At 43.8% G+C, this 26699-nt stretch overlaps 5 protein-coding genes, 1 long non-coding RNA gene and 1 other non-coding gene across 9 annotated transcripts; 3 read left to right on the top strand and 4 right to left on the bottom strand.

The window, feature by feature from the left end:
• Positions 1-632: 632 nt before the first annotated feature.
• LOC103650696 (rho GTPase-activating protein 3) lies at positions 633-1758 on the top strand. Its single transcript, NM_001360955.1, has 2 exons — positions 633-1121; positions 1208-1758. Exons 1-2 carry the CDS (start codon positions 639-641, stop codon positions 1649-1651), a joined length of 927 nt encoding a protein of 308 aa, NP_001347884.1. The 5' UTR covers positions 633-638; the 3' UTR covers positions 1652-1758.
• LOC100279267 (uncharacterized) lies at positions 1702-4866 on the bottom strand. Its single transcript, NM_001360957.1, has 7 exons — positions 4510-4866; positions 3807-3815; positions 2864-3720; positions 2636-2794; positions 2314-2549; positions 2122-2218; positions 1702-2022 (listed from the first exon to the last, which is right to left on the bottom strand). Exons 1-7 carry the CDS (start codon positions 4733-4735, stop codon positions 1834-1836), a joined length of 1773 nt encoding a protein of 590 aa, NP_001347886.1. The 5' UTR covers positions 4736-4866; the 3' UTR covers positions 1702-1833.
• A 397-nt stretch (positions 4867-5263) lies between these two features.
• TRNAL-UAG (transfer RNA leucine (anticodon UAG)) lies at positions 5264-5343 on the bottom strand. The gene has a single exon. It is a non-coding gene; the product is annotated as a tRNA-Leu (tRNA).
• A 3957-nt stretch (positions 5344-9300) lies between these two features.
• On the bottom strand, positions 9301-12112 carry LOC100282432 (uncharacterized). Its single transcript, NM_001155343.2, is given in 6 exon segments — positions 9301-9968; positions 10615-10699; positions 10790-10829; positions 11310-11358; position 11361; positions 12053-12112. Coding segments are annotated over 6 exon segments (378 nt in total). The 5' UTR covers positions 12072-12112; the 3' UTR covers positions 9301-9784.
• Positions 12113-12313: 201 nt separating this feature from the next.
• LOC100382293 (leucine Rich Repeat family protein) lies at positions 12314-15441 on the top strand. The gene is made up of 10 exons (NM_001175043.1): positions 12314-12440; positions 12536-12607; positions 13105-13197; positions 13271-13352; positions 13449-13505; positions 13843-13907; positions 14032-14127; positions 14228-14314; positions 14393-14473; positions 14549-15441. The coding sequence occupies exons 1-10, from the start codon at positions 12345-12347 to the stop codon at positions 15236-15238; spliced, it is 1419 nt and encodes a 472-aa protein (NP_001168514.1). The 5' UTR covers positions 12314-12344; the 3' UTR covers positions 15239-15441.
• Positions 15442-18865: 3424 nt separating this feature from the next.
• Positions 18866-20310, top strand: LOC109945294 (uncharacterized). The gene is made up of 2 exons (XR_002268424.2): positions 18866-19707; positions 19792-20310. It is a non-coding gene; the product is annotated as an uncharacterized lncRNA (long non-coding RNA).
• A 1027-nt stretch (positions 20311-21337) lies between these two features.
• LOC100381415 (putative mitochondrial processing peptidase alpha subunit family protein) lies at positions 21338-26007 on the bottom strand. Of its 3 annotated transcripts, none has more exons than XM_035965936.1 (13): positions 25534-26007; positions 25241-25435; positions 24814-25110; positions 24556-24723; positions 23890-24057; positions 23693-23773; positions 23514-23580; positions 23195-23292; positions 22337-22409; positions 22174-22238; positions 22046-22095; positions 21844-21956; positions 21338-21741 (listed from the first exon to the last, which is right to left on the bottom strand). In XM_035965936.1, the coding sequence occupies exons 1-13, from the start codon at positions 25570-25572 to the stop codon at positions 21695-21697; spliced, it is 1461 nt and encodes a 486-aa protein (XP_035821829.1). In that variant the 5' UTR covers positions 25573-26007; the 3' UTR covers positions 21338-21694. The 3 variants fall into 3 exon arrangements, with proteins under 3 accessions (XP_035821829.1, XP_035821828.1, NP_001167727.1); NM_001174256.1 differs by having other exon boundaries at positions 21340-21741; positions 22174-22244; positions 25534-25644; XM_035965935.1 differs by lacking the exon at positions 25534-26007 and having other exon boundaries at positions 25241-25483.
• Positions 26008-26699: the final 692 nt, after the last annotated feature.

Below are 26699 nucleotides of genomic sequence, written 5' to 3' on the forward strand. Positions count from 1 at the left end.
GAAAGATGAAGAGAAAATACTCCAAAGACTTAACTCAAAGGTGTGGTCTTTGTATCCAATGGTATTGAGCCATTTGTCAAAGAGCGGTATATGAAACAAATGCTTGGTATTTATAGCTTTGTTATTGAAATAAGTCTTTGCATCCATGTGGAGCAAAAGAGATTTATAGAGAAGGCAGAGGAAGAACATTTAAGAAAATAGAAGTAGGAGAACATAATAAAAGCAGCTGACAAGCTGTTGTTGAAAAAGGAACACCTGATGTGAGGGCATAACTAACTGGTATCTATATTACCATCAGATATTCAACAATATAATCGACATGCACTAATATTTAATCGAATAATTTATGTGTCGTAGTAACGCATGGATACTAAACTAGTAAATAATTTGAAGATACGAGGTAGATCGAGCATTGAAAATACAGTGACGAACTGGTGGTGAGTTGGCGTACGTAGTGGTGCCGCCCACGTCCTGGAAAGGTAGTGGTGCGGCAGCAAGCATGGATCCACCAACCCAACCCAACCGCCTCTGCCCTCCCTAGCTTCTGTTCTGCTTGCATTGCAGTGCACTCCTTGTCATCCCTTCTCGTTCTCATATCATCACGTCCACGAGACCACGACGACTCTCCTCTCAGGACAATGCAGGGCGGCGGCGGTGACGAGGAGGATGCCCTCGCCGGGCGGCGGCCTCCGCGCGGTGGTGGCGACGACGAGAAAATGGAGATCGGGTGGCCGACGGACGTCCGGCACGTGGCGCACGTGACGTTCGACCGGTTCCACGGCTTCCGCGGCGTGCCCGAGGAGCTACTGCAGCAGCAGGCGGCGGCGGCGGTGGTGGTGGACGTCGTGGACGGCATCGTCCGGGCGCCCAGCGCCAGCAAGACGGTGTTCGGCGTGTCCACGGAGTCGATGCAGTGCTCCTACGACGGGCGGGGCAACAGCGTCCCCACCGTGCTCCTCCACCTGCAGCGCCGCCTCGTCGACCAGGGCGGCCTCAGGGCGGAGGGCATCTTCAGGGTGGCCGCCGACGGCGCCCAGGAGCAGTACGCCAGGGACCAGCTCAACAACTCGGGCGTCGTGCCAGACGGCGTGGACGTGCACTGCATCGCAGGCCTCATCAAGGTACGGTACCGCCATTGCATTTGTTGCATTGCGTATCTGATGATCTGACAACGCACGCACGCACGCACGGCACGACGTGCAAGCAGGCGTGGTTCCGTGAGCTCCCTGGCGGGCTGCTGGACGCGCTGCCGGCGGATGAGGTGACGCGGTGCCAGACGGAGGAGGACTGCGCGCGGCTCTGCGGCGCCAGGCTGCCGGCGCCCAGGGCGGCGCTGCTGGACTGGGCGGTGAACCTGATGGCGGACGTGGCGCGGGAGGAGAAGGCTAACAAGATGGGCACGCGCAACGTGGCCATGGTGTTCGCGCCCAACATGACGCGCGCCGACGACCCGCTCACGGCGCTCGCGCACGCCGTGCAGCTCATGAACTTCCTCAACATGCTCGTCGAGAGGGCGCTCAAGCACGAGCACCACCGGCTGGCCTCGTCTTCTTCCTCCTCCTCTGCACGAGCACCGACTCGGCCACATTCAGAGTCAGAGATGCGCAGTAGCCATGACGATGCCGACCGATCGCCGGATCTGATTAAGTAGCAATGCAAGGTCGTTGTACTGAAATTTAGTGTAGGAGTAGAGAGTGTTTTGATTTAATCTTCGTGTGTTTGTTGATTGATTGATTGATTAATTCCAGCAAATTAAACCAGCAGTGTGTGTTTAATTCATGTGCCCATGCTCTGTTCCTCTCCTCTAGCTATCAAATGGCCTTGTGTTCCTCCTCATCCCTTGTTAACCTGTGCCCTCCTCATGCTCCACGCTTCTAGCCGGGGCACTCTGACGGTGCTAGTGCCATTGTTGAACGCGTACATGCGAGTGCCGCCGTCGTCGACGAGCGCCGCCGGATAGACCCTGGCCATGATGCACACCCTGCCGCCTCCACCGAAGCTCTCCACCGCAGAGCGATCGATCTGCAGAGGTGCTGCTGTTATTCCATTTCCTACGACGACGACGATGACGACGACGACATGAAGAACAAACGCTTGAGGTGTTTGCTCAGCTCCACTCACCAAAGTTCTCAGAGATACCACCGTCTTTTCCTTCTCCAGGTCCAGCTCAAAGAAGCCTCCGTAGGCTGGCGTGTACAGCTCCGGTCTCAAGGACGATCTGCAATAATGAGAGAAAAGGCTCTGCTGCTTAATGAACCGACGAACATGAAGCAGGCCGTTCCTAGATTAAATGTGCATGTGTACTGTACTGACTTCCTCAGATCGGCGCACATAAGAACCATGTGCTTCTCCTGTGATCTGTAGTACACTCTGAAGTGCACGGAGGTGTGCTCTTCCATGCTCTCAGAAGCAAGAACCACGAGCCCGAACGGGCCATGAGCCGACGCGCCCGCTTCCCGGCACTGCTTCTCGATGTCCAAGAGCCAGGAAGGGTCAAAAGGGTCGGCACTGCCTATGGATGTGAGCTCGAAATCTATCTCCACATCTGCCTGTTCCAACAAGAACAAAAGTGTGCCAGATTATCTATCTATCTATCTATCTATCTATCTACATGAGAATAATGACTGAAACTAACCTGCAGAGTGTCAATTTCCTTAATCTCAAACAGATCCCCCTTCCTGAGCTCCAGGCCTTGGTGTCTGACTTGTTTTCCTCGGAGCGACTCGATCTCTTCGACCGGCCATTGCAGCAGCTGCTTGCTGTCTTTATCCAACCATATAGTCCTGGGAATTGCCTAAACCAAATCAAAAAATTACATGCGTGCGTGTTAAATTACAAAACTACAGTATAGTCAGAAGCTTACATGGATTCCAGCCCATCCTTTGGCGACGTCGTCTGACGAACTGTCCGTCTCATTCGTCCAGCCCCATATGACCCTCCTCCCTTTCTTCGAGTCGAAGAACGACTTGGAAGCGTAGTAGTTGCCGTAGTCAATCCTTGACCACAGCCTCCGGTCCTCGATCACGGTATCCGGCACAAAGGCGTCACCTTTCAGATCATAGACGCCGACCATGTACTTGTCAGAGCCGTCAAGGCTCATCTTGAGGACGTGCTTGGCGCCATCCGGGACCGCAGCCGACATGTCCAGCCCGGAGTTCTCGCCCGGCATCGCCGCGAAGAAGTCCGGGCACTCCCACATGGCGGAGGCGTTGGAGGAGTAGAGCGGGTGGTCCACTCTGTCCCAGCGCACGAAGTCCTCGCTCTCGTACAGAAGCGCCGCGCTGTGGCCGTCGACCTCGGCCCCGACGGCTATCCTCCACAGCCCGTCCGGGCCGATCCAGCCGGTCGTCGGGTCTCTGAACTGGCCTGGGTTCAGCCCTCGTCCGACCGGCTGGATCACCGGGTTGTCGTGTGGCTTCACCCACTCCCGCAGGTACGGATCGGACAGGTTCTTGGGGAACGCCACGTTCTGGACCTGACGCTTCTCGGTGTCGGCGCCGGTGTATATGATGGCAGGCCGGCCGCTCTTTAGGATGGTGGCTGAACCTGTCCAGCAGCCATTGATGTCGCTCGGAGTCGTCCGCTCTATCGCCGGCGCGAGCCGGATCCAGTTCACGAGATCTGTGGAGACCGAGTGCGCCCAGACTATGTTGCCCCAGAGCGAGCCGTTTGGGTTGTACTGGTAGAACTGGTGGTAGATACCATTGTAGTACATTGGTCCTGAAAATCAAGAGGAGCTTCTTCTACTGCAGTTTGGTATGTATGGAAGCAAGCGGTTGGTGTTTAATTTGAGATGCATAACATACCATTTGGATCTTTTTTTTTTGAGTCGTTGTTTGAAACGGTCCCCGATTCATTTGGATTTTTCAAGGACGGGAAAAGAATAAAAGATGATATCAGAAACTTGATAGGGCAAAGACCCTGAGTCCAAAACATGCTTTTCAGATGGTATCAGGAACTTGAAATGAAAATATAATCAGCATATATAAGACCAAACGGGGGCAAAGTGCATTTCCAGACAAATTTTCAGTTGGCCTGAATGCATTGCCTAACTGAAAACTTTAACACAATACTTCAGACTATGCCAATGTAGTGCGAAAAGGGAATAGCATCGATCCCTTTAGGTAAAACATTGCTATGACTTCACTAAAATGTAAAAGCAGTGCCATGAATGTGAGCCTTCACTAATATGTATCTTGGCTCTGTGCAGCATTCGGCAAGAACCAACAGAAAATTTGGCTCTGTGCAGCACAAGTATTGTGTAGCCTACCTACCTTCCCTTTCACATGTATACCATGAACACAGAGCTAGGCAACTAGGGAAATTAACCTCGCCAGTAATTTTTATTCAGAAAGAGAAGGGAGGTCAAACTCCCTCCAGTTAGGCAAAAAAAAAATCAGACGAACTTCCTTTTCCTTGATCCAGTAAAAGAACCTCGGATTACAAGGCATACGGAAAGTCAACAGAAGAGAAGAGAAGAGAAGAGAAGAGAAGAGAAGAGATGAGTACCGTTGATCCAGTTCTTGGGAGGCTGGAAGTGGTACGCGGTCCTGTACTTGCTGCTCACGATGGAGGAGACCTTGGGAGCCTGTGGATACAGGAAGACTCTCTGCGTGGCCTGCGCGACGCCACTCCTCCTAGTCCTCCTGCTGCTCCCAGGACCGGATCCGTCGTAGGAGAAAAGAACTAGGAAGAAGAGAAGGAAAGCACAAGGTCGGGCCATGGCCATGGCCATGGAGGAGCAAAGACAGAGATGGGGATGCAAGATTGGATGAGGTGACTTTGTTAACTCGACAAAGTGTTGAGAGGAGGGTCTCAGAATATTCAGAGGAAGACAGTGACTTCCAATTGGCTGCTGACCTGCTGTGGCCTGTGGCTGCTCACTTTGCATCCAGAACCTCGCTTTGTGGCAACATATCAGCTCAAAAATGAAAATGTGTGTATGGATCATTGGGGTTGTGTGTGTGTGAGAAAGAGAGAGAGAGAGAATCTGCTCCCTGCATTGGGCTTGGTAAGGGTTTATTGATCTGCATCTGCTATTTGCTGCTAATAAGATTAAGATGGTGAGGTAGCGTCGTTCTTGTCGTCTCCGTCTCAAGCTGATGATGGATGGACTATTCGCCGTTATGCCATACACAACGGGGAAGTTCTTTTATCTTAAAATTAAAATATTAGTACACCTTGGTGTAAGTATATATTTCATCAGAAGAGAATCAGTGAAAAATAATCAGAAGGGAATGAGCCAAAAAAATTCAAAAATATTTGACAGCTGTGGGATTTGAACCCACGCCCTTTCGGACCAGAGCCTAAATCTGGCGCCTTAGACCACTCGGCCAAACTGTCTTTGATGTATATGTTTTACTGTTTTTTATATGAATAAATAAATGTTCGATGGATCATTTCAAATCCACCATTTCGGGAGCATACACAGAAGCTGCCGACGTGTGTGGACCCTGGAGTACCACTGGTCGACGATGGCCACCAGAGCATGTAGCATCACGATTCACGATCCTGGCTGCCACTGCAACGTGTAGGATTTTCCTTTAGAGAGGACCAACACATATATATAACTATAGTTATAATTATAAATAATAGAATATATATATATATACTATAGTCACTAGTCATAACAATTAATACATATATGTGCTAAGTATATAATAAATACTAATTTGTTATTAGCTAACTTATTTATTTTAGCCATATATATATAACTAGAAAACAATTTTTTTTTGTTAGAGGGCCATGGGCCCCGCCAGCCCCCTTGTCTATGACACTGCTCAGTCTCGATTCACCTATGTCGCCTGCAATATCACATTTCGGCCTTGCACCACCACATCTAGGCTGCCACATCTCGGAGTGCATTGCCACGGCATCTCGGCTGCACACAGCCGTCGTGACCTCTATTTTTTTATAGGATCAATGTATCAGCTAGATGGGTGGATAGATGGTTTTAACTTAAAAGCATCGAGCGACTCAATTTAGCAATTAGAATATGCTAAAATTGTTTTACGACTACAAAATAAACCATAAGATTTGTAAATGTAAATGAACAAAAAACCGTTACAACGTTAAATTAAGATAGAGAATAATTCGTCGCAACGAGAGATAGGAATTGTTCGTGATATCGATGGCTTGTTGGTCACCCTTAATCCATTTTAAGGTGGATTCATTGTCTTTTAGTCACTCATCTACCAATAGTCCAATTCGTTTATGAGTCGTCTTCTATCAAATAACATCTCTAGCCTTAATTCCGCTAGAGTTGTTTTTCACCGCTCTAGCGACGCAAGCACAACTTCTCACAACTTTACTAGAGCCTCTTCACAATCTTCTTGAATAGCTTCACGGTGTATCACTACCAAATCGTCTAATGAGCAACAACCTCCAAGAGTAATAAACCAAAAACCTTGCTTGATGATCTCCCTAAAGCCTCAAAACTACACAACTGGTGCAATATACTAAATTTCTCTTGATCTCACTAGAAATCAACCCCAAGTGAATGTGAGTAAGAAGTCTATGAATGCTCAAAATGATCAACAAGTGATCCAAATGCTCAAGCCGGGATGCACACACCCGAGCACCCACTATTTATAGCCCCACTTCCCATAAGTAGATGTTAGATTACTTTTTTCGAGAATTATAGGCACTCACGGTCAATCCTAGTACAACTCACGAACAACTCACATTTGAAATCCAACGTCTATAATTTCAATTAAATACATGTCAGCCAACAATGCAAGCGAATAGTACGCCACCAGCGCGACCAGTCTATCAACCAATTATTAGCACATACAGAAAACTTCCAAGTTTTTGGCTCCTCTCGAGAATGCACGGCTAACAGTCCGCGTCAAAGGCTCGGACAATCCACTTGCCAAATATTAGCATACACATTATCTACCAACTGAAACAGACAATTTGTCTTAGGGTACCAGATAGGGATGGCAATGGACCCTGTTCTCCGATTCCCCGCGGGGAATTCATCCATTAGGGGACATGGATAATTGCAATGTACTCCCCACGAGGGATTAAATAGGGAAAGAATCATCCCCATCGAGTCTAGCGAGACGTGTATGGTTCATTGTTGCATGTTATGACCTTTTAAGTACTATCATATGGCAATTTGGTTATGTTATTGCTGGACATAAACTTATGTAATATGTTATTAGCTTATTGTTGTTGCCATACTAAGCTTCTAGTGAGTGGTGACTGATGTGTGCATGTGTATGTGTGTTTGGTGATTTGGTATGTTCTATGTAAAGACCAGAAAGTGTGTGTGCATGTCATGTGGGTAAACAGTTTAGGACTTATATATTATGTTATAATTGCTATTTTATAATGTGATGTCATGCAATGGTCTAAAGACAAGTGGCTCAATACATGCTATTTTAAGCCGAGGAGGAGACCCACGGGAAAAAATCCCAAACGGGGACAGAGATGGGGAAATTTCTCCCCCATTGAAGTTGATGGGGACGAGGATGGGGATGGGTAGTTAACTTCCGACATAAAATTTCCCAATGCCATCTCTAGTCCCGGATAGTTTGCTAGCGAAGAAACTTTCCAACACACTAACTTCCAAGTTTTGTCGTCCACTATATAAAGTATGGCCGACAATCCACCCCAAGTGGCCCAGATAATCCAATCCATGGGCCTGGATAGTGCACCAACAAATCAACATTTCCATATATAAACTTTCAAGTTTAAGTCTACCACCAGAATAAGTATGACGAATAATCCACCCAAGGTCTCGAACAGTCTTCCAACAAAGAAAAATTCTAACATAGGAACTTCTAAGTTTATGTATTCCACTACAATAGATCGGAGGACTGTCCACCGATCAAAATCAGAGAGTTTATCATAATCAACTCTATTTAAGACAGAAACTTATATTTTTGGCCATCATCTAGTTAGACCAGTGGGAAATATGCCCTATGAGTCGGACAATACATAGCTCACAATTCATCTCTCTTTCAAAGAAGCATTATTGTCACACTTTTTCTTTGAAAATTGCAAGTCTCAATTGAGTGATCCATGAGACACTATAGATCGACCAAGTAAAATACTTTGTTCCATCTTGATAGTACATCTTGATAGCACGACTATCTATCATATTAACCTGGTTAATATGATTTCTAATCACCTCTTGACTGGTTATATCTAAAACCCTATAAATACCTTTGTCTTAAGCTATCCACCTTATATAAACTAGTGATAACTCCATGTAATCTAATACACTCCATCTTTATCATGGATTAACCTAAATCTCATGTCCTCAAATGAAACTTTTAGTCTATATTTATTTTTGTTAAACCAAAACACTAGATAGGGCAGATGCTTACAGCCACCACAAAGGATAGAGAGTTTGAGCAGGGAGGGGACACCAGAGAGAGCGAGGATGAGCAAGGAGATAGGATGACAGAGAGGAAGGTCGGGTGGAGAGAAAGGTTTGGTTATGGCAACGAGTATATATTCGTCGGGTAGTATCATCCTATACCTATGCCCGTCAAAAAAAATCTTATCAGTTGGATTACCCATATAAGGTCACGAGTATAGAAACTTACTCATACTAGTACCCACACGGGTAATTTTACCCGACGAGTTACTCGTACTCGCTAGAAAAGTCTAAAATACTAATGTGTCAATCACTTAAAATGTCAAACAAACACATAAAAATAAGTTCACCTGAAATACAACAAACCAGATGATTATATCCTTGATAGGTAAACAAACAATAAGCGAAGAAGTATTTTATTTTAGCTAAGACAACTTTAATTACATGGTAAATAGTGATATGACACAGGTATATTTTACTCATGAGTATACAGGCATGTGTAGTACCCACTTATACTCGTACCCGTCTACCCGATGGGTACAGGTTCTTGTGTATTAGCATACCCGCGAGTTAAGAAATCATCTTATCCCGCTTTTATATCGGGTAAAACTCATTGAGTTATTCTGAGTTTAATCTTGACTTGGAGTCAGGGAAGGGAAAATGCTCTCGGTGTGATGACTCGCAAATTTCTTCCATGTGGGAAAGGGAAATGAGTGAATGGAAGCGGGTTGCGATTCCATGGCTGATGGGTTTCCAAATAGCACGGCAAAATGATGTCGAACTGATGACTCGCGGATTTCTTCAACATGAAAAACGAAGGGAAGCGGGAAATAAACTGATGTTAGGGTTGAACTAATTTTCACGATTTGATGAGTTTTATATCCACCTAGAAAATATTGTCGCACAACAACACTAAGGTCCCTCTCACAAGATCATGAAACTAGAGATAGAACCAGGAGCACAGGTAGAAATTTATAAAGATTCAGACCGCAAAACAAGTGATTTATAAAGATTCAGACCACAATATGTAATATCCTAGACAGATTCATGAATGCAAACATGAAAAAAAAATACATCGGCCGAGCCATGTGACTAATTAGCTCTCCCTTTTCTTTCGGTCATCAAGATCCTATTATTCCATTCATAATAGGTTAACCCCAAAGCCTGCGATAGAATTAGGAGCCAAGTAGGGCGTGCCCTGGCCATGGTTTACACGGATGATTCCTTCCTTCACCATAGAACATGTGACGACAAAGTCAAAGTGAAGGTAATAACATCTGCATTGCCACATGACCACATAATCTTCACAAGTGTCTACATAAGACATCAGCTACGGCTACGCTCGAAATACGCTTCTTTGTACAGATCCATGTTAGCTTCCAACAGGAATATTTCTTAGCATGGACAGAAGCAGCCAAGAACCGCTAGGGTTCAGGGTGTCGGTGAAATGCGCATTTACCAGTCTTCATCCAGAGTCGCCCTATGGAAGCACAGCACTGTGCATACAAGGATGAAGAAGGACGTGAACTCGATGAACATGGCCCCGGTCTCGATTAAGCCAGCATGCCTCAGAATTGCTGGAATAGCAAGGCTTCCCATGGCCGATGCACCAGTCAAGAATTTTGCAGCATTAATCCACCTGAAATTATTACCACCACAGCTGATCAGTATCACACTGTGATATAGCACAGGATATGATCATATGAATGAAACTGTTGAGTATATATACGAAGTAATATTCACTCAGTGGTCTATTATTTATATCTGTGAATTGTACATTTCCATAGGTAACCAAGAGCATCGGACACTGAACTTTGTTGGAATCTACTACCCCCACTCAGATGTGAAGAACAGGAAGAGAACTGTAGGTAGAAGAAGCACAGTAGCTAAACGCAAGAATTTGGCGCACAAACACCCTGGTGCTAGAACACCAGTTTTCTCTTGTTAAAATGCTTGCCGATGCTTACAGGAGTTTAAATAGCCTAAGTTGCTTGCATGGCACGAAGCCTTTGATCCGCATAAGACGGACTTTGATCCGCATAAGATGGACGCACGCAACTCTGAAGACTCGCGCCCTCACGCCTAAACTTCCTGCCACGTTGGGCGTACGACCCGGCCCCATGCACACGACGTGCACACACGGACAGCGGCCTTCTCGCGTCGGCTTAATAGACTCACCCAAGAGCATCTAACGGCTGCATGCACACACATGACACATGCAAGCACACACGCGTACACCCCAGCACTACGGACACAGTGCTGGATTTTATTTCTAACAAACTTACCCTCCACCTTCTCTGCTGGTCAAGAAGTGTGTGGATCCACCACCAAAAAACAGGCATGGCATTGGTACAAGGACGTACATGAGAGCTGCCGAATCATAAACATGTAGAAAATGTCAGTAGAACAACTATGGAAACATTCTCATTAAACTGAGGAGGGTGATGAAGTAACAATAACCTGCTAACATGGGCCACCAGTTGCTGTACAAAGCGCATGCCTGTACCATAAAATGAAATCCAACATTGAAGAAGCGACAAACAATAATAGCATGGCAACTTCATGCTGCCTTCTGCATGAATATGCTACACTTAGGACACATAGTTCATGGTGTGGGGGTGTCTACACAGTTTTTGTGTGCAGTGACTGCAGAAGTGCTTTCTCCAGCACATTTGATTCTCACACAGATATGATGCTTATGCTATAACCCTGGTAAGCAGCTAGTGCCTCTTTGTGCTTTTCCGTTTTATATTGCGTGTATCATGCTTATGCCATGAGTCACAGGACAAAACTAATGGGCATACATTGCGGGAAGAGCTCAAGAAAACATGAAAACAGCTAATTTGTAGCTTCTCAAAACTACCAATGCATACACCACATAAGTAACGATTAACTGGTACCACAGAAAGCTTCCAGTGATCTTAATTAGTTCCTAGAATAAGAGGCTAAGAGGAGCATTACATAAGCGAGCACATCGTACCAGTATCTGCAGTAGAATACTCGTGGAGAACATGAACGCGAGTGCAGCAAGCCTGCAACAGGAGAAATCAGTCGAACAAAACTAGAAAGCCAAAGTTAGAAAATACTGAGGACAATGAGCTTACACTGTAGAGAGAAACATCAGCAGTACGTGAGCAGCAGCATCCAGCACAGCGGCACGGAGGGCAAGCAGACAAGTAACAGATAAACAGAATCAGTAAAAGGAACTCCTGAAGCTATTTGAAGAAGAAAGGTATTGGTAGTCTAATACGGTACGAGCCAATCGGAGCACTTTAATCTAAACATAATCTCTTTCGGAAAAAATGAACTCGTCAAAACAGAAGGTGAAAATCACGACGAAAGCACTATGAGCTAACTGCGTGCATTTCACGAGGTTTTTGCAGAAATCGGATTCAAAAACTGCTGCAAAGTGGCAACACAAGCTCCGCCTCTGATCCAAAATGAGCACCTGCAAACCAACCTCGACCGAACGAGCAATCCAGTGCTGGCGCTGGCGCTGCCAGAGGTAACTTACAGCGCACCATCCTTAATCTATTCGGGATCTCCAAAGCCCTGATTCCGAAGAGAGCAACCGAGTCCATCCATCGGACTGGAACGGAACCCTAGCAACAACCCAATCGGCCTGACTCCATGCACGAATCGGCGTCCCAAACGACGGGAATCGAAGCTGGACTACAGGAAAATGTTGGAAGTTCGGGGGGAGAAGGGTCTAGGCGCACTCACCTTCGACGGTCATCGCCATCTTCGCCTTTCCTCTGCAGCGAGAGCGTTGGGAAGGGGAAGGAGAGGGGGGACTCAAGACTTTTTTTTTTTGAGATAATATTCGTCCCGTTCCGTTTCATCGCTGACGAGGCACGTGAAGGAGCCAACGCGATAAGTCCAATGCCAAGACTGGCACGTGGGTCCCACCAGTAAGAGACCGTCAACGGGGCGCCGTTAGGGTATCAGAAGGAAGACCAATCAAAGGGAGGCAAACGCCATAGCGGCCAATCACTTGGCGGCGGCGGCGGCGGCGATGGGGCGGCTGACCGAGGAGCAGGCGGCGCGCGAGGCGGGCTCGGCGGGGACCAACGCTATGTCCCTCAAGCTCACACACCGCGCTCTCTCCGACGTAAGTGGAGTGAAGTCTCATCGGCTGCCGCGTGCTGCTCTGATACTCACAATCCTTTGTGCTGCTGCTGCTGTGTGGTGGCTGGTGGTGAGCAGGTGTCGTGCCTGAGCAGCTTCAAGAACCTGGAGCACCTCGACCTCGGCTTCAACTGCCTCGTCACCCTCGAGGTACCTCTTGTTACTGCATAAATAAACAACTACTCTAGTCTAGTGGTAAATGAGCAATGCTGTCACGCAAAGTCCTCCTAAGCTAATGAGGATTTGGGGGGTACACAAGTTAAATATATACTATGTTTCTGCGGAAATCTCATTGTCGTTGGTATATCATGCTCTTATTCTTATTATTATTATTATTATTATTATTATTATTGTTGTTGTTGTTGTTGTTGTTGTTATTGTTATTGTTATTGTTATTGTTATTGTTATTGTTATCTCTTTGACCACATTATCTGGTCTCACAATCTCTCAGTAGTTTTATACAAGCTCAGACATGGTTCAAAAGATTATCAGCTATGCAATCGTTTTCATGAACTGGTGACCGGCGATTTTGGTTCATGGAAACATATAGTGGTTCATATAGCCTGCTACCGCTTGAACCTCAACTGGTCTGCTTATACCCCTCTATTTTCGCCTCAATATTTTTTTTTTGGTTGTATGTTACCAAGGGTTTGTCCTCCTGTGCCAATTTGAAGTGGCTTTCGGTTAAGGAAAACAAGCTTGTGAGCTTAAAAGGTGTTGAGGGGCTCTCAAAGCTGCAGGTGAGTCACCCCCCTAAAGTACTGAATTTTACCACGTTACTTTGACTCACCTCACTTCGGAGTTGTTGTACAGGTACTGAATGCTGGCAAGAACGAACTTACAAAAATGGACGAGGTCACATCTTTAACAAGCCTGGGAGCATTGATTCTTAATGGTAACACAACTGATGAATATTCTAGACTGTCCATTACTCTTATTTCTCTTGTTGGTAATATGCTTGATTATAGAACCTTTACAATTTCTAATGCAGATAACAATATTTCTTCCATCTGCAAGCTTGATCAGTTGCAACAGTTGAATACACTTGGTATGCAAATCAAAACCACACATGCATAGTAGCTTGAACTGGATTACTTTACCCTGCTGATGCATCCTTTTCCTAAAATAAGATGATCAACAGCTTTTTCATTAAGAGATCATGATATACAATACAATGCTGTTCACAACTTTGTTGTTACAACTATAGAATTTTGCAGGGTAAATAATAGTCTTTGTGCACATGACATTTGTCTTGCTTCTCCTTTTATATTTATATTTCAAACCAATCACCTAATAAAAAATTATATGTTCTTTTCATATAGGAGCTATGAGACAATAGATAACTATGTTTCCTTCACTTACTTGTAACATTTACTCTGCTGCAGTTCTCTCTAAGAACCCTGTCTTTACCATTGGCAATGCTTTGGTCAAGGCTAAGTCTATGAAAAAGGTATTATTAATTTCTTTATCCTTCGTACATGACTATAGAAAAGAATGTGTCGTTTCTTTTCTTCTGTATGGAGCCTATTTCTAACTCTGTATGACTAATGTTTCACTGTTACTTTTTCCCATAGCTATCCTTGTCTCACTGCCAAATAGAAAATATTGGATCTTCTCTTGTTAAGTGTGTGGAACTGAAGGAACTTAGGCTTTCTCACAACAAGATCAGTGTATGATTTCGTTTGTGGTCCTTTTTGTATTTTGATCAGTGTCCTAGTGTATATTTGTCTATTGCACTTGATGACTGTGACTTCTGGTTTTAATCCACAGACAATCCCTTCAGATTTGGCCAAAAATGTGAAGATCTTGAGCCTTGATTTGGGGAATAACTTTATTGAGAGGAGTTCAGATTTGAAGGTTTGCACCTATCACTGTTTGCCAATGAATCTGTCATGAATTATTTCTGACTGTAACAGTCACTTGTTGCATTGCTAGGTACTTTCTGAATTGCGCTACTTGAGGAACCTTAATTTGCAGGGAAATCCTGTTTCCAAGAAAGACAGTCTTGTCAAAAAGGTGATCCCCCCTGACCAGTTTGAATTTTTTTTTTGTATGTACTGCAATTCTGTAGTAATTCCAGTGTACTCTCAGGTTAAGAAATCTGTGCCAACCTTGCGCATACTGAACGCAAAGCCCCTAGAGGCCACCTCCAAGAGTGATAAGAGGTCTACAAAAGAGAATCCTCCGAGCAAAGATGAAGACCTCATTGGGATTGATGCGAAGAAGAAGGATAAAAGGAAGGGATCTAAACAAGAGGTAAAGGGCCTTGAAGAGCTTGAAGTCCAGAGTGTTTCTACAGGTATCACCACTTCGAACCCTGGTAAACTTGAAGTGCCAGACAGTAAGGAAAAGAAAAAGGTCAAGGAAGCTAAGACGAAGAAATCTGAAGAGCCGTACCATGCCAATAACAGTAGCTTAAAGAACAAAGAAGTTCAATCTTTTGTCTATGATACCAGCACGAAGGACAAGAAGGAAGCCAAGAGGAAGAAATTTGTTGACGAAGAAGATGTAGATGCTGAAGGAATTGACAATACAGAAATCTCGTTTGCAGATTTAATGTTTTCCAATGTGGGCAATCCAGAGACTAAGCTAAAGAACATCTCAACCCTGGAAGCAGCTCCTGATGGAAAATCTGTTGGAGGTCTGGTAATTGATCACACAAAGAAGAGAAAGAAACCAAAAGGTGTTGTCACCATCACTGACTCCTCAGCTCTTAAGATGTTTTCCTCAATGCCAGAGGTAGGAGCAGGAGGGCTTGGCCTGTCAGGATGGGATGAGTAGCGTCTAGCTCTCTAGTACCATAAGTTTGCTGCCTGATGAATATCGTTTTTTGGTGAAAACCTCAATTTTATGTGAACTGAGCAGCATTTTCTTCTCTTCCCATCAAGTGCATTTATGATGTGTGATTTGAGGAACCAAGCCCCTCTAGATGAGTGGTGCATCTTCGGTTCAACCAATAATTTAGTGGAATAACTACTTTTCTCACGCTTGCATGAATTATAAACTACTCCGTCCATTCTAAATTATAAAATATTTTACTTTTCTTGATACATAGGTTTTATTATTCACTTAGATATGCACTATATCTAGATATATAGTAGAGAACAAATGTTTTTAATTCAAAATGGAGTGAGTTAATTTTATCAGAAATAAGAACGATGGACACTTTGTTCCATTCTAAAACGGACAGACCCAATTACAAATAGCAATGGGTCCTGATCCATGATGTGGCTGTTTGGTTCAGCTTTTGCTCGGCTTCTGGCCGCCAGAAGCCGAGGCTGGAACCAAACGCTCAGCTTTTGGCGTGGATTCTGGCCGACACGCTTCGGTAAGAAGCCACCCGCGCACGCTCCGCTGGAAGCGGCCTTCACTTGGCTTCGGATAGAAGTCTGTCCACTTCGCGTTGGGTTAGGGTTGTCGCCGCCGCCGCAGCGCACCCAACGCGCCACCGCCGTCGTCTTCGCAGGTACGCCCGACCTCCATCCGCGAACTCCTCCATCCCAACCGTCTGTTTCCCTCAGCGGCGTCTCCTTCCCGTCATTTGTAGGGTTCGCGCAACCTCTTCGCCGCAGCCCCACCTTCTCCCCCTGTCTTCTTCGTCTTCGAAGGTACGGGCTCTGTCCTCCATCCGGACCCTCTCATTCACCGCCGCCGCCACGGTTGGTTGACCCATTTACTATCGCTAGGGTTACCGCACCCACATCGGCGCCGCTGCTTCTCGTCGGCAAGGTTCCTCTGCTCCCCCACGTCGTGTCGTCATCTTCCCAGGTAGGGTGTACCTTGCCTCGATCCTGAGCGTCATCACGTGTTTGTAGGGTTTGTCCTGCCCCGTTTGGTATTTGTTTAGCCTTGAACCACTGCCGACTGATCTCCTGTTTATTCAGTTAATCATTAGTGTTATGGATCCACGTACTAAACTAATTTTTGGTGCATTGTCGCCTTCAGATACCCGTATCACGTCGGAGGTCTGTCTTCGGTTCCAAGATCCAGTGCAAGCAAGGTAATGTGCTCCTCAATTTGATGCGCACTATACTAAACAGGTGCTGCCCCAATTTTTGATTATGGTTTTCTTCGGATACCATTCATCTGTTGTGTCACTATTATTTGTTGACTGATTAGTTCATACTTTAGTAGTTAGTACCTGTTGTTTCTATGGTGTACTCGGGGTCTTTATTACTTTGTTTGTCACAAACTTTTCTATGTTCAAGGTTTTGGTCATAATTTGTTAGTTACTGCCTGTGTATGTATTAGAAGATGGAGTACCAAATATTTTGACGTTATTTGGGTAATACATTGACAGTCTGGTAGTACTATTATTAGTACACATGTGCCTAGTAAATAGTGGTACTTGTCCCCTACTTTGTTAGCAGCCTATGCACAGGACATGTGACTACGCCAAATTTTTGTAGATAGTCCCCATGTCTGGTATACTAACGACCTAATCCACATCAGATGGATTCAGCAGACTCCATAGCCGACAAGGCAATTGGACGGATGCAAGAGATTTCGGACAAGATATTTTCCGTAGCGAGGGAAACAATCCGTCCTGGACGCGGATTGACCTCATTTGATGCTACCAAACTTCGTGTAGCTTTGGAGGAGATAGCTTGCATGCTGGAGCAAGACTCTCTGGTGTTGCAAGAGCATTTGGACATCGTGAACAACTTTAACATCCCAGTTGACAGCAGCTATGAACCTTCTACCTTGTCGTCACCACCCCCATCTGACGACGACCTGACTCCACATTGGGACTTTGCGGAGCATTTCCAAAACTTTTGGGGAGTTGAATATGACTCCGATCAGATGCCTTCGTTTAGTGACAATGATGTTTAAGGTAGAAGGGAGTCAACCTTGGAGTTAGGTGTTTGAATAACAGGGTTCAAGTCCCTTAGCTTTTCTGTACTAAGGGCGTAGGGAAACAGGGAATCAGTTTGTTCTTTTGGTTCATGGGCTGCTGTAAATGTGTTCCCTGACATTTTGTGTCCAGTACCAGTTTATTTAAGGTTCTCGTTGTGTAATTAATGAAATTGCAATCTTAGTACTTACGGTATTATCTCAACATAATATGGCCAGTATATTCTTCATCTTTTTTGTTGTTTTTAATTCGGGAACACTACTACGTATGTTGAAAACTATATACTTGTTATGCACTAGATGGACAAGTCCGGCAAAGTGATTGCAAAGTGGGATAGTAGAGCAACAAAAATTTACACAGAAATTTGTGTAGAAGAGGTCAATGCTCGGAACAGGCCACAACAATTCCTAAATGCAGAAGGGTATGCTAACCTCATAAGGAAGTTTAAGGAACGCACTGGTCGCACTTACACCAGGGATCAAATGAAGAATAGGTGGGATTCGTTGAAGAGAATGTTCACCCAGTGGAAAACTCTTAATGAAAGGGCTACAGGTCTTGGTCGAGACCCTCATACTGGTTCAATCAGTGCGCCAGATGAGTGGTGGGCCAAGCAAAATGAAGTAAGTTCAACTTTTTTTTCGTAGACTAACATTCGTATTGGCCATCTAAAAGTAGGACTACGAATTGGTGCAGGCAATGCCAGGTTGTATTATGTTCAAAACAGCCCCCCTCGAGAATGAGGACGAGCTAAAGGTTATGTTTGGACCCATTGTCTGCACAAATGAAAGAACCCTGGTTCCTGGCGTGGAGGATGCTAATTCATCTTCTGATGATCATTTGGATTACACTTTAGGTGGGGGTGAAAACAGCACACCTGACCCCTGCACAAATGCTACTGGGAAGCGTAAGATGCGCCATGATTCCCCAAAACCAAAGAAGAAAAAAGATTCGAGGGAAGAGTACATGAAAAGACTTGTGGAGGCTTTTGAGTCCCGCTCCTTGACCACAAACAAGTCCATTACCTCTTCTGACAATGACCCGGTTCGATTAGAGATTAAAAACCAGTTGCTACAAGTGAAGGAAGATGGATCACCTGAAGGGAGCGAACTACATTTGTTTGCGACGCATCTTCTGATTCATAAGAAGTATAGAGATGTTTTTGCAAACTTGGAGACAAAAGAAGGAAGAATCGCTTGGCTTCGCAATGCTTACGAGTTAGAAACTAAAAAGAGCACTTAGCTGGTGGACGTCCGACAACAGAGTCGTACATGTTTACTATTATCGTTGGTTGTGTTTTTCATCAGGCATGTCGTTTCATTAGATGTTAAAAAAGTCCACCTACATGCTGCTGCTCGGACAACTGATTCTTATGTGTTCAGTATGTTAGTTGTGTCTGCTTAATGAGTCATGTCGTGTCAGTTTTCGTTAGTATCATTTTCCCTTTCAAACAATTTTCCACATATTCGAGTTGAACATGTATCAGAATAATCAGAGTTGTAACTTTGTGAGCTATGTGAATCTGTGAACTTCATATGCCTGTAAATTGTTCGGCTTCTTTAATATGTGTTTTATAAACTGTGGTTGCATATGAAATTGTGGCTCTTGGTTGTCTCCATGCAGATGTGTGACCCTTATGAACACACATATGATGATGAAATGGATGCACACACTTCTGATGATGAAATGGATGCACACACATCTAATGACGAAACAGATGCAGAAATGCTTGTTGCTCTTTATGCTGTTGACATTTGGGGCAGGCATTTCAGTCGGGCTCCTAGAAGAACATTGGTCGAATCTGGTATTCAATGGGTTCAAAGAACGTTGGAGATTAGTAACGACTGTTTTGACATGTTTCGGATGCGAAGAACTGTTTTTCGTCGATTGCATGACACGTTGGTACAAAATTATGGTCTGCTTCCAAGCAGGGGTGTCAGTACTATGGAAGCTCTTGGCATATTCTTGTGGGCATGTGGTGGTCCACAATCGTTTAGGCAGATCAGAAATAAATTTGGTCACTCATTGGAAACAATTAGCCGCAAGTATAGTGATGTCCTTAATGCGCTTTATAAGATGTCATCTGACACAATCAAGCCAAAAGACCCACATTTTGTCGAGATTCATCATCGTTTGCGAGAGGCGAGGTTTTGGCCACACTTCAAGGATTGCATAGGCGCAATAGATGGTAGTCACTTCCCAGCGGCAGTCCCGGCTTCGGAACAAGCGAAATATATTGGCTGACACGGTTACACGTCGCAGAATGTAATGGCCGTATGTGACTTCGATATGAGGTTCACATTTGTGGTGACAGGATGGCCAGGTTCCGTACATGACACAAGAGTACTACAGGATACTTTAATAACTTATGCGGACAGGTTCCCCCATCCACCGGAAGGTATATAAATATTTTGTTCATTAGTATAATACAGTACTATTTTATGTCATATGTACGTAACATTTGTATTTTGAGTTTGTGCAGGTAAATACTATCTTGTCGATTCGGGTTATCCAAATAGAAAGGGGTACCTTGCACCTTATAAGGGTCAGAAGTACCACATTACGGAATGGCAAAATGCGAGGCAACCTATTGGGAGTAAAGAAGTTTTCAACTATGCGCACTCATCCCTACGAAATGTTATTGAGCGATCATTTGGGGTGCTAAAAATGAAGTGGAGAATTCTATTAAGTCTCCCTTCATTTTCGCTTGAGAAACAATCGAAGATAATTATTGCATGTATGACACTGCATAACTTCATTAGAGATAGTGCTCTACACGATAGAGATTTTGATGAAGTAAGACCTAATAGCCTAAGTCATGATCTACCTGCAGGTGAGAGTAGTACTAGCACATCTGATGAGTTAGACATGAGTGATTTTCGAGATGCAATTGCAAATGCATTAGTGTCGTAGTTAACTTAGTGCAATTGTAACGGTACTTATGATGTAATCAACTCTACTAATTAGTTTGTAATGAACTTTATCTGCGTTATGGGTTTCATTTAATCGTTTGTTCGAACAGAATCTGCAATTTGAGAATCTGTATCCAAACACGTAGATTCTGATGAACAGCTTTTCTGCACAGCTGGCGAACCAAACACCTAAATTCTAACCACCAGCTTTTCCCAACAGCCAGCTTTACCCCACAGCCAGCTTTTCAGATAAGCTGGTCAGAAAAAAGCCGAACCAAACACTCGTGTGGAATTCTTTCATTAGAGGATGTAGATGAAAAAGTTTTTTTTCCACTAAGAAAATTCTGTCGACGACTCTTTCGACGAGTAAACAAAATGGGGGATAAGGTGGGACCTATTAAACGTGCACGTGACAATGTTTAATGTTTTCGTATAATAGTTAATGATAAAATAATAATTATGTAGTCTTGTCGTCGAGTAAACAGAATGGAGATAAAACGGAACCTATTAACGTGCACGTGACAATGTTTAATGTTTTCGTATAATAGTTAATGATAAAATAATAATTATGTAGTCTTGTCGTCGAGTAAACAGAATGGAGATAAAACGGAACCTATTAAATTCGCATGTGACAATATTTTCGTATAATAGTTAATGATAAAAATAAATAATTATTTAGTTAAAACATCACTCATAATATAATATATATTTATTTGATGTACACATAATAATTTCTTGCATTTAATAACAAAGGACTACATAATTTAAACGGGGCGGGGATTTACCCCATAGTCGGGTTAATTTGATGACAAGGAAATCCTAGGAGGATCCAATCCTCCGGGTCACTAATCCCGGATTTCCGTGACAGGGAACTATTTCCCAGCAGAGAATTTCCCGTTGTCCCCAATGTCAGGTACTCTTGAGACAGATAAATCGAGATAGACAAACCAGACAAGTCTCTCCTTATAAATATGGAAAGGCTGGTCCCAGTGACTCGATAAGACAGCTCGTCTCATCGTTGCACCGAGCCTACCCTTCAAACTTCGTTCCATTACCAAAAACAAATCAAAATGAGGAACGGATCACTCCGTTCCCCAAACAAAACCAAACATGGTATTAATGCATCAATGATTCAATGCTCCAGAAGCCAATTATACATGAAATTAAGGGCAACAGAATACTCCTGCTATCCATAATCGCAGAAAATGTACATAAAAACACTGAACATGACAATAAAATGCTAATGGGCCATGGAGAAACTGTTGATATTTGCCATTCATCAGCCTCTCATTTACTATGTGTTGCTTGAACAGTTACAATTGAACATAGCTGTTGAAATCCTAAACTCACTAAACTGCATGTCTGAAAGAAAAGCAGTTTCTAAGCTAGGGCACTTCATACAAGTGATTGTTTAGTTTTCCACGAAAGGATCCTTCAAGACCACCAGAGTCCAGAGGTCATTGTGTAGGGGTACTATTGTAGCCGCTTGCAAATAAATTCATATGGGGGAACTTTGTCAACTGCAACAAGGGTAAGACAACAAATCACATTAAGTCATAAGCTACATGCTCAAGATGATCAACTATACTTCAAACCTAGGACGAGAGTAATAACAAACGTACCATTTCCCCAGCTAGCCATTGTGGGTTGCGTAGCTAGCATCTTCCTGGCAAATGTTGCAACATCATCTAGAGTAATTTCTTCCATACATTGAAGGAAGTAGTCAATAGGCTTCCTGTTGTTATGGCAACAAAGCAGAAAAAAGGATCACTAATTTACTACAAATGCAAAACTAACACTGAAGTACCTAGAATACAGACTTACCTGCAACCATAAGATAACAGCTGCCTTCCAATATCTTCGGCAACAACTACCTGCAGCAATGTTAACAGAGAATGACACGTCTTATTAAGAAACACCTGACAGAAAATAGACCAGGAATTCATGATTACCCTAGATTCAAGATTCATTAATACAGATGAAATCGTTGAATTTTTTGCTCGTTGCAGTTCAACCTCTGTCACTGAGCAAACACAGACCAGCAGTTTTAGAACAGACAGTGAAAATGAATAGCCATTAGCCAAGCTTTCCAACCAAGTAGTGCATCATTCATACCTTCTCCAGGAGTTGCGACAGCAATTAATTCACTTACTGCGATGTCGACAGCCTTTGCCACAAAATCTGATGGCTGGACTAGTCAAAATAGGCAAACAAAAATACACATATCAGAGCCCCATACAAAGAAGAGTCATGCTCAACAAAAGCATATTGCAGCATGAACCAAACCGTTGTTGTTCATATTACTGTTGATTGCTCTATGATGTGAAACATATCTCCAGCAGTACTTTTCAGTGAGAAAGCTAAACAAGTATACCCACCATGCTAAATAGTAGGGTAACATGTGATGATCATGTTGAACGCGTTCAATCACTACTGTTCTTATTCATATTATGCATTTTCTTTAGGCTGATGGGCCATCCTAAGTCCTAACACTAGCAGGAAGACCCAGGACAACAAAGATGCACCAAGGCCAATGAGTGCCCACTGGAAGTTGTGTAGAGACAAGCAGGATGCAAGAGCTGGCCTTAATTAGGGATGAAAATGGTCAGTAAAGAGCTGGCCTCAATTAGGGATGAAAATGGTCAGTAAATATATTTTCTATACAGAATCGATTCCCTGGTCGGTCAGAAGCTCGCCAGATTTTCAATTTAACAATGTATGGTACAAAAAATAGAAGATCAAAAGTTTAAATACGGTTATGGTCTGAAACGGTCATAAATGATATCATTTTTACAGAAACAGTTCCTGAAACGCCCCATTTCAATTTTCATCCCGAACTTTAATCCCACTCAAAAATTCATAATCATGGAACACAATCATACAAAAATATCTTTATCTTTAGTTGAAAGAAGAAACAAGTTATATTAAAAAAAACATATGAGACACAGAACCATTTAGAAAAGATTAGCTCACTGTGGTCAAGTAGATACCAAAGAGGCCACTGCTGTCATATACATTGTTAAATGCAGAAAAAGAATCAACCAAGTGATATTTATTTAGGACACGTCGATCTGCAAAGAAACAGCAATTGAGCATAGCCTTCATCAGAAATATTTCACCCACCAAAAAACCTAAGTCTCTAATACAGCAAAACAAAGAAACTGAAATATAGATACTGCATCATGTGACATAATTCTAAAGTGTAACACAGTTTTTGAGATTTTATGCAATCTAAGTACATTTTCTATAGCAATCCAAAGAGTTAAACAATCATCAAGAGCTCAAGACTTACAAAGCCGTGAATGCATTCCTTTTCCAGGACCGCCAGATGAGAATGAACCACCACCACCCATTAAAGTCTGCCAGATGTAATTATTGTGTATGGACATTCACAGATTAACAATTAGATAGGAAGTTGCAATCAATGTACCCCTAGCTAATCAATAGAAAAATCTGGGCCATTAGCTCCACCTGTATGACAGTCATAATTGTAGCGTCTCTCTCTTGAAGCCAGCCCCCTGGCACTTCAAAAGCTAATGCAACATGTGTCATCTGCATAAGACAACAAGATAAGCAAAGACTATATCCGTTACGTCAAAGTAGAACAAAAGAAAAACACCAACTGAAAAAGGGTATATATAGTCCAAAGAGTGGAAAGACCATATTACATCTGAATCTGCTCTGTGTCTGGAATCTCCACCAACATATGTAGACTTTGGCTTTTCCATTGGGGTCCCCTTGTGCCAATCTTTCAACAACAAATCTGCATAGCCTAGCAAGTGTTCGTGATCAACACCTGATGCTGCTAGAACCACGCGATCAGCAGTAAAATTTTCCTGTTACATGCATATCATTATTCTAAAAAAATTGGTATAACATTGCTTCAACAATTTTTTGAAAAAACGGAAAATAACCATATGAGAACAGAGGTGTGCTTAGTAATTTTTGCTATCTATGGTATCATGTGCAATATCACATTAGCAACAAATGGTTGCAGCATTCTCTTAGTCTTACTACCATTGCATTCAAAGCATTGACACATACTGCTGTAAGTTATAGACGAATTCAGGTTCTTGCGTGTAATCTGACAGTAGCAAGAATTGCATTCCAGCATTTCAAAATTAGACAACTTGAACCATTATGCAGTATATGTGCGATAATACTAAATGACAAAGTACCTACCATAGCTTAGATATATAGATGTTCCATGCTGACAAGTTTAATCTGATACTGCTGAGGTGTGGTCACTTCGAACTATGTACTTATTAGCAGTAAGTTGATTCTTATGAGGAATGCAGAAATCAAATGAATAAAGAAAGAAAAGGGGACCTTACATGATAGAACTTTTGAATAATTTTGTCATTGATTCTAGCAAGGGCATCCTCAGGAGCTATTAGCGGATTTGCAAGAGCACCCGAATATCCAACAAGGTTAAGCTGTTCATGAAGAAACTTCTCAGGGTTCTTTTGTAGCTCATTTACTTCTTCTCGAGCAAGAACCAGCTGACAATACAGCAAGATGGTCAGTTAGTGACCAAACACTAAAGCACCCCAAGGGAGCATCTACTGAGGAAGAAGTCCATTACGGGTCACCTGCCGTTCGACTTCTTCCTGGAGGAAGAGCGGGTTGCGCATGCAGTCGATGAGGATCTCGAGAGCCTCTGGCATGTATCCCTTGAGCGTGTCATAGCTGTAGACCATCTGCTCCCTGGAGGCTGAAGCGCCGACGTTGCCCCCGGCAAGCTCGAGCTCGCTCACTATGTTGAGGTGGCTCCGGTGCTTGGTGTCCTTGAAGGCCATCCTCTCCAGCAGGTGCGATACGCCGGTGGTCTCCCCGGACTCGTAGATGGAGCCGGAGTCGACGAAGAAACCGATGCACGCAGAAGGACCCTGCCGGAGACGAGCTCCGTAAATAAGCTTCAGAATCAATCCGCACTGGAGAAGAAAAAAAAATGCAAGGAACGGCGGGAGAGAGAGAAGGTATTTTCGGGCGGTTCAGCGGCTGTGTGCTGCGCGTTACCGGGACGTCCTCGGTGGCGACTCTGAGGCCGTTAGGGAGCGTGGTGATCCGGGTGGGGCTGCGGCTCAGGTTGTCAGGGAGGCACGGCGGGAGGTCCAGCCCGGGTAGAGGGCGCAGGAGTGAGCCCTCACACGCGGCGAAGGCTTCAGCGGCGGAGAGCCGTCGCGCCGCCGCCGCGGGTCCCAGTCCGCACACCTGCGGCGCGATGGAACGGGAGCAGCGAAGCGTGAGCCAAAGGAGCATTGGTTTTCTGTAACAGGCGAGAAAGAGAGGAGAACCGGAGGGTGGCTTACCTTGCGGAGGACGCGCGTGGCTCTGCAGAGCATCGCCATCGGAGGCGACGGCGGTGGAGTTTCGCCGCCAAAGTCGTGGGGACTCGTGAAGACGTGAAGGGACGGGGAGAGACGAAGTGGGAGGTGTTTGGATTGTTGGGCCGTAGGGTTGGCTTTGGGTTTTCTTTTCTAATGGGCCTTCGCCTTTTTTTTTTCTATTCGGTTGGGCTTTTGCCCAGTACAAAGAGCACTCGCTCTGCAGTTTCAGACCAAATTACACTAGTCAATTGTCCGTGTTACGGTTTTTATATGTCTATACCTTATTTAAATGGAATAATAATTTAAACATGATTATATTTTTAATGTTTTCAAATATTAATATATGTTTCTTTATAAACACAAACAAATGTGTGGTCCAGTGGTAAGCGGCAATTGTTTGGAGTGGGGGAGGGTGGGCGGACGCGAGACACGAAGGAAGATTCACACTTAAATATATATATATATATATATATATATATATATATATATATATATATATATATATATATATATATATATATATATATACTCTATTTATTACCTATCTTAACCATCATAGTTAGGAATGGCAACATGTACATATCCGTCGGATAGTGTCATTTTATATCCGTATCCATAAAAATAATTTACCTGTTGGGTTACCCATATAAGGTCGCGGTATAAAATCTTACATATGCATGTATCCACACAGATAATTTTACTCGTCAGGTAACCCGTACCCGATAGGAAAGTCTTAAATTCCAATATATCAATCACTCAAAATATTAAATAAACATAAAAAACAAGTTCAACTTCACATACAAATCATATGATTACATAACTTGGTAGCTAGATAAATGATAGCTAGAGAGCGTTTTATTTTAGCTAAGATGAGCTCTATTAGATGGTTATAGTGGTATTGATGCGGATATATTTTATCCATGTGTAGACGGGTACGGGTAGTACCAACCCGTACCCGTCTACCCAACAGATAGAGATTTTTGCTTATTAACATATCCGCGATAGAGGTTCTTATTCATTAACATACTCGCGGGTAGAGAAATCATCCGTACCCGACTTTATATCGGGTAAAACCCGTCGGATAGTCGGGTACGCATCGTCATCTCTAATCATGGCGCACGCCCTCCTCCCATGCGGCTCCGCGCCCA

Source organism: Zea mays, chromosome 3, assembly GCF_902167145.1.
Source record: "Zea mays cultivar B73 chromosome 3, Zm-B73-REFERENCE-NAM-5.0, whole genome shotgun sequence".
Classification (NCBI taxonomy): domain Eukaryota; kingdom Viridiplantae; phylum Streptophyta; class Magnoliopsida; order Poales; family Poaceae; genus Zea; species Zea mays.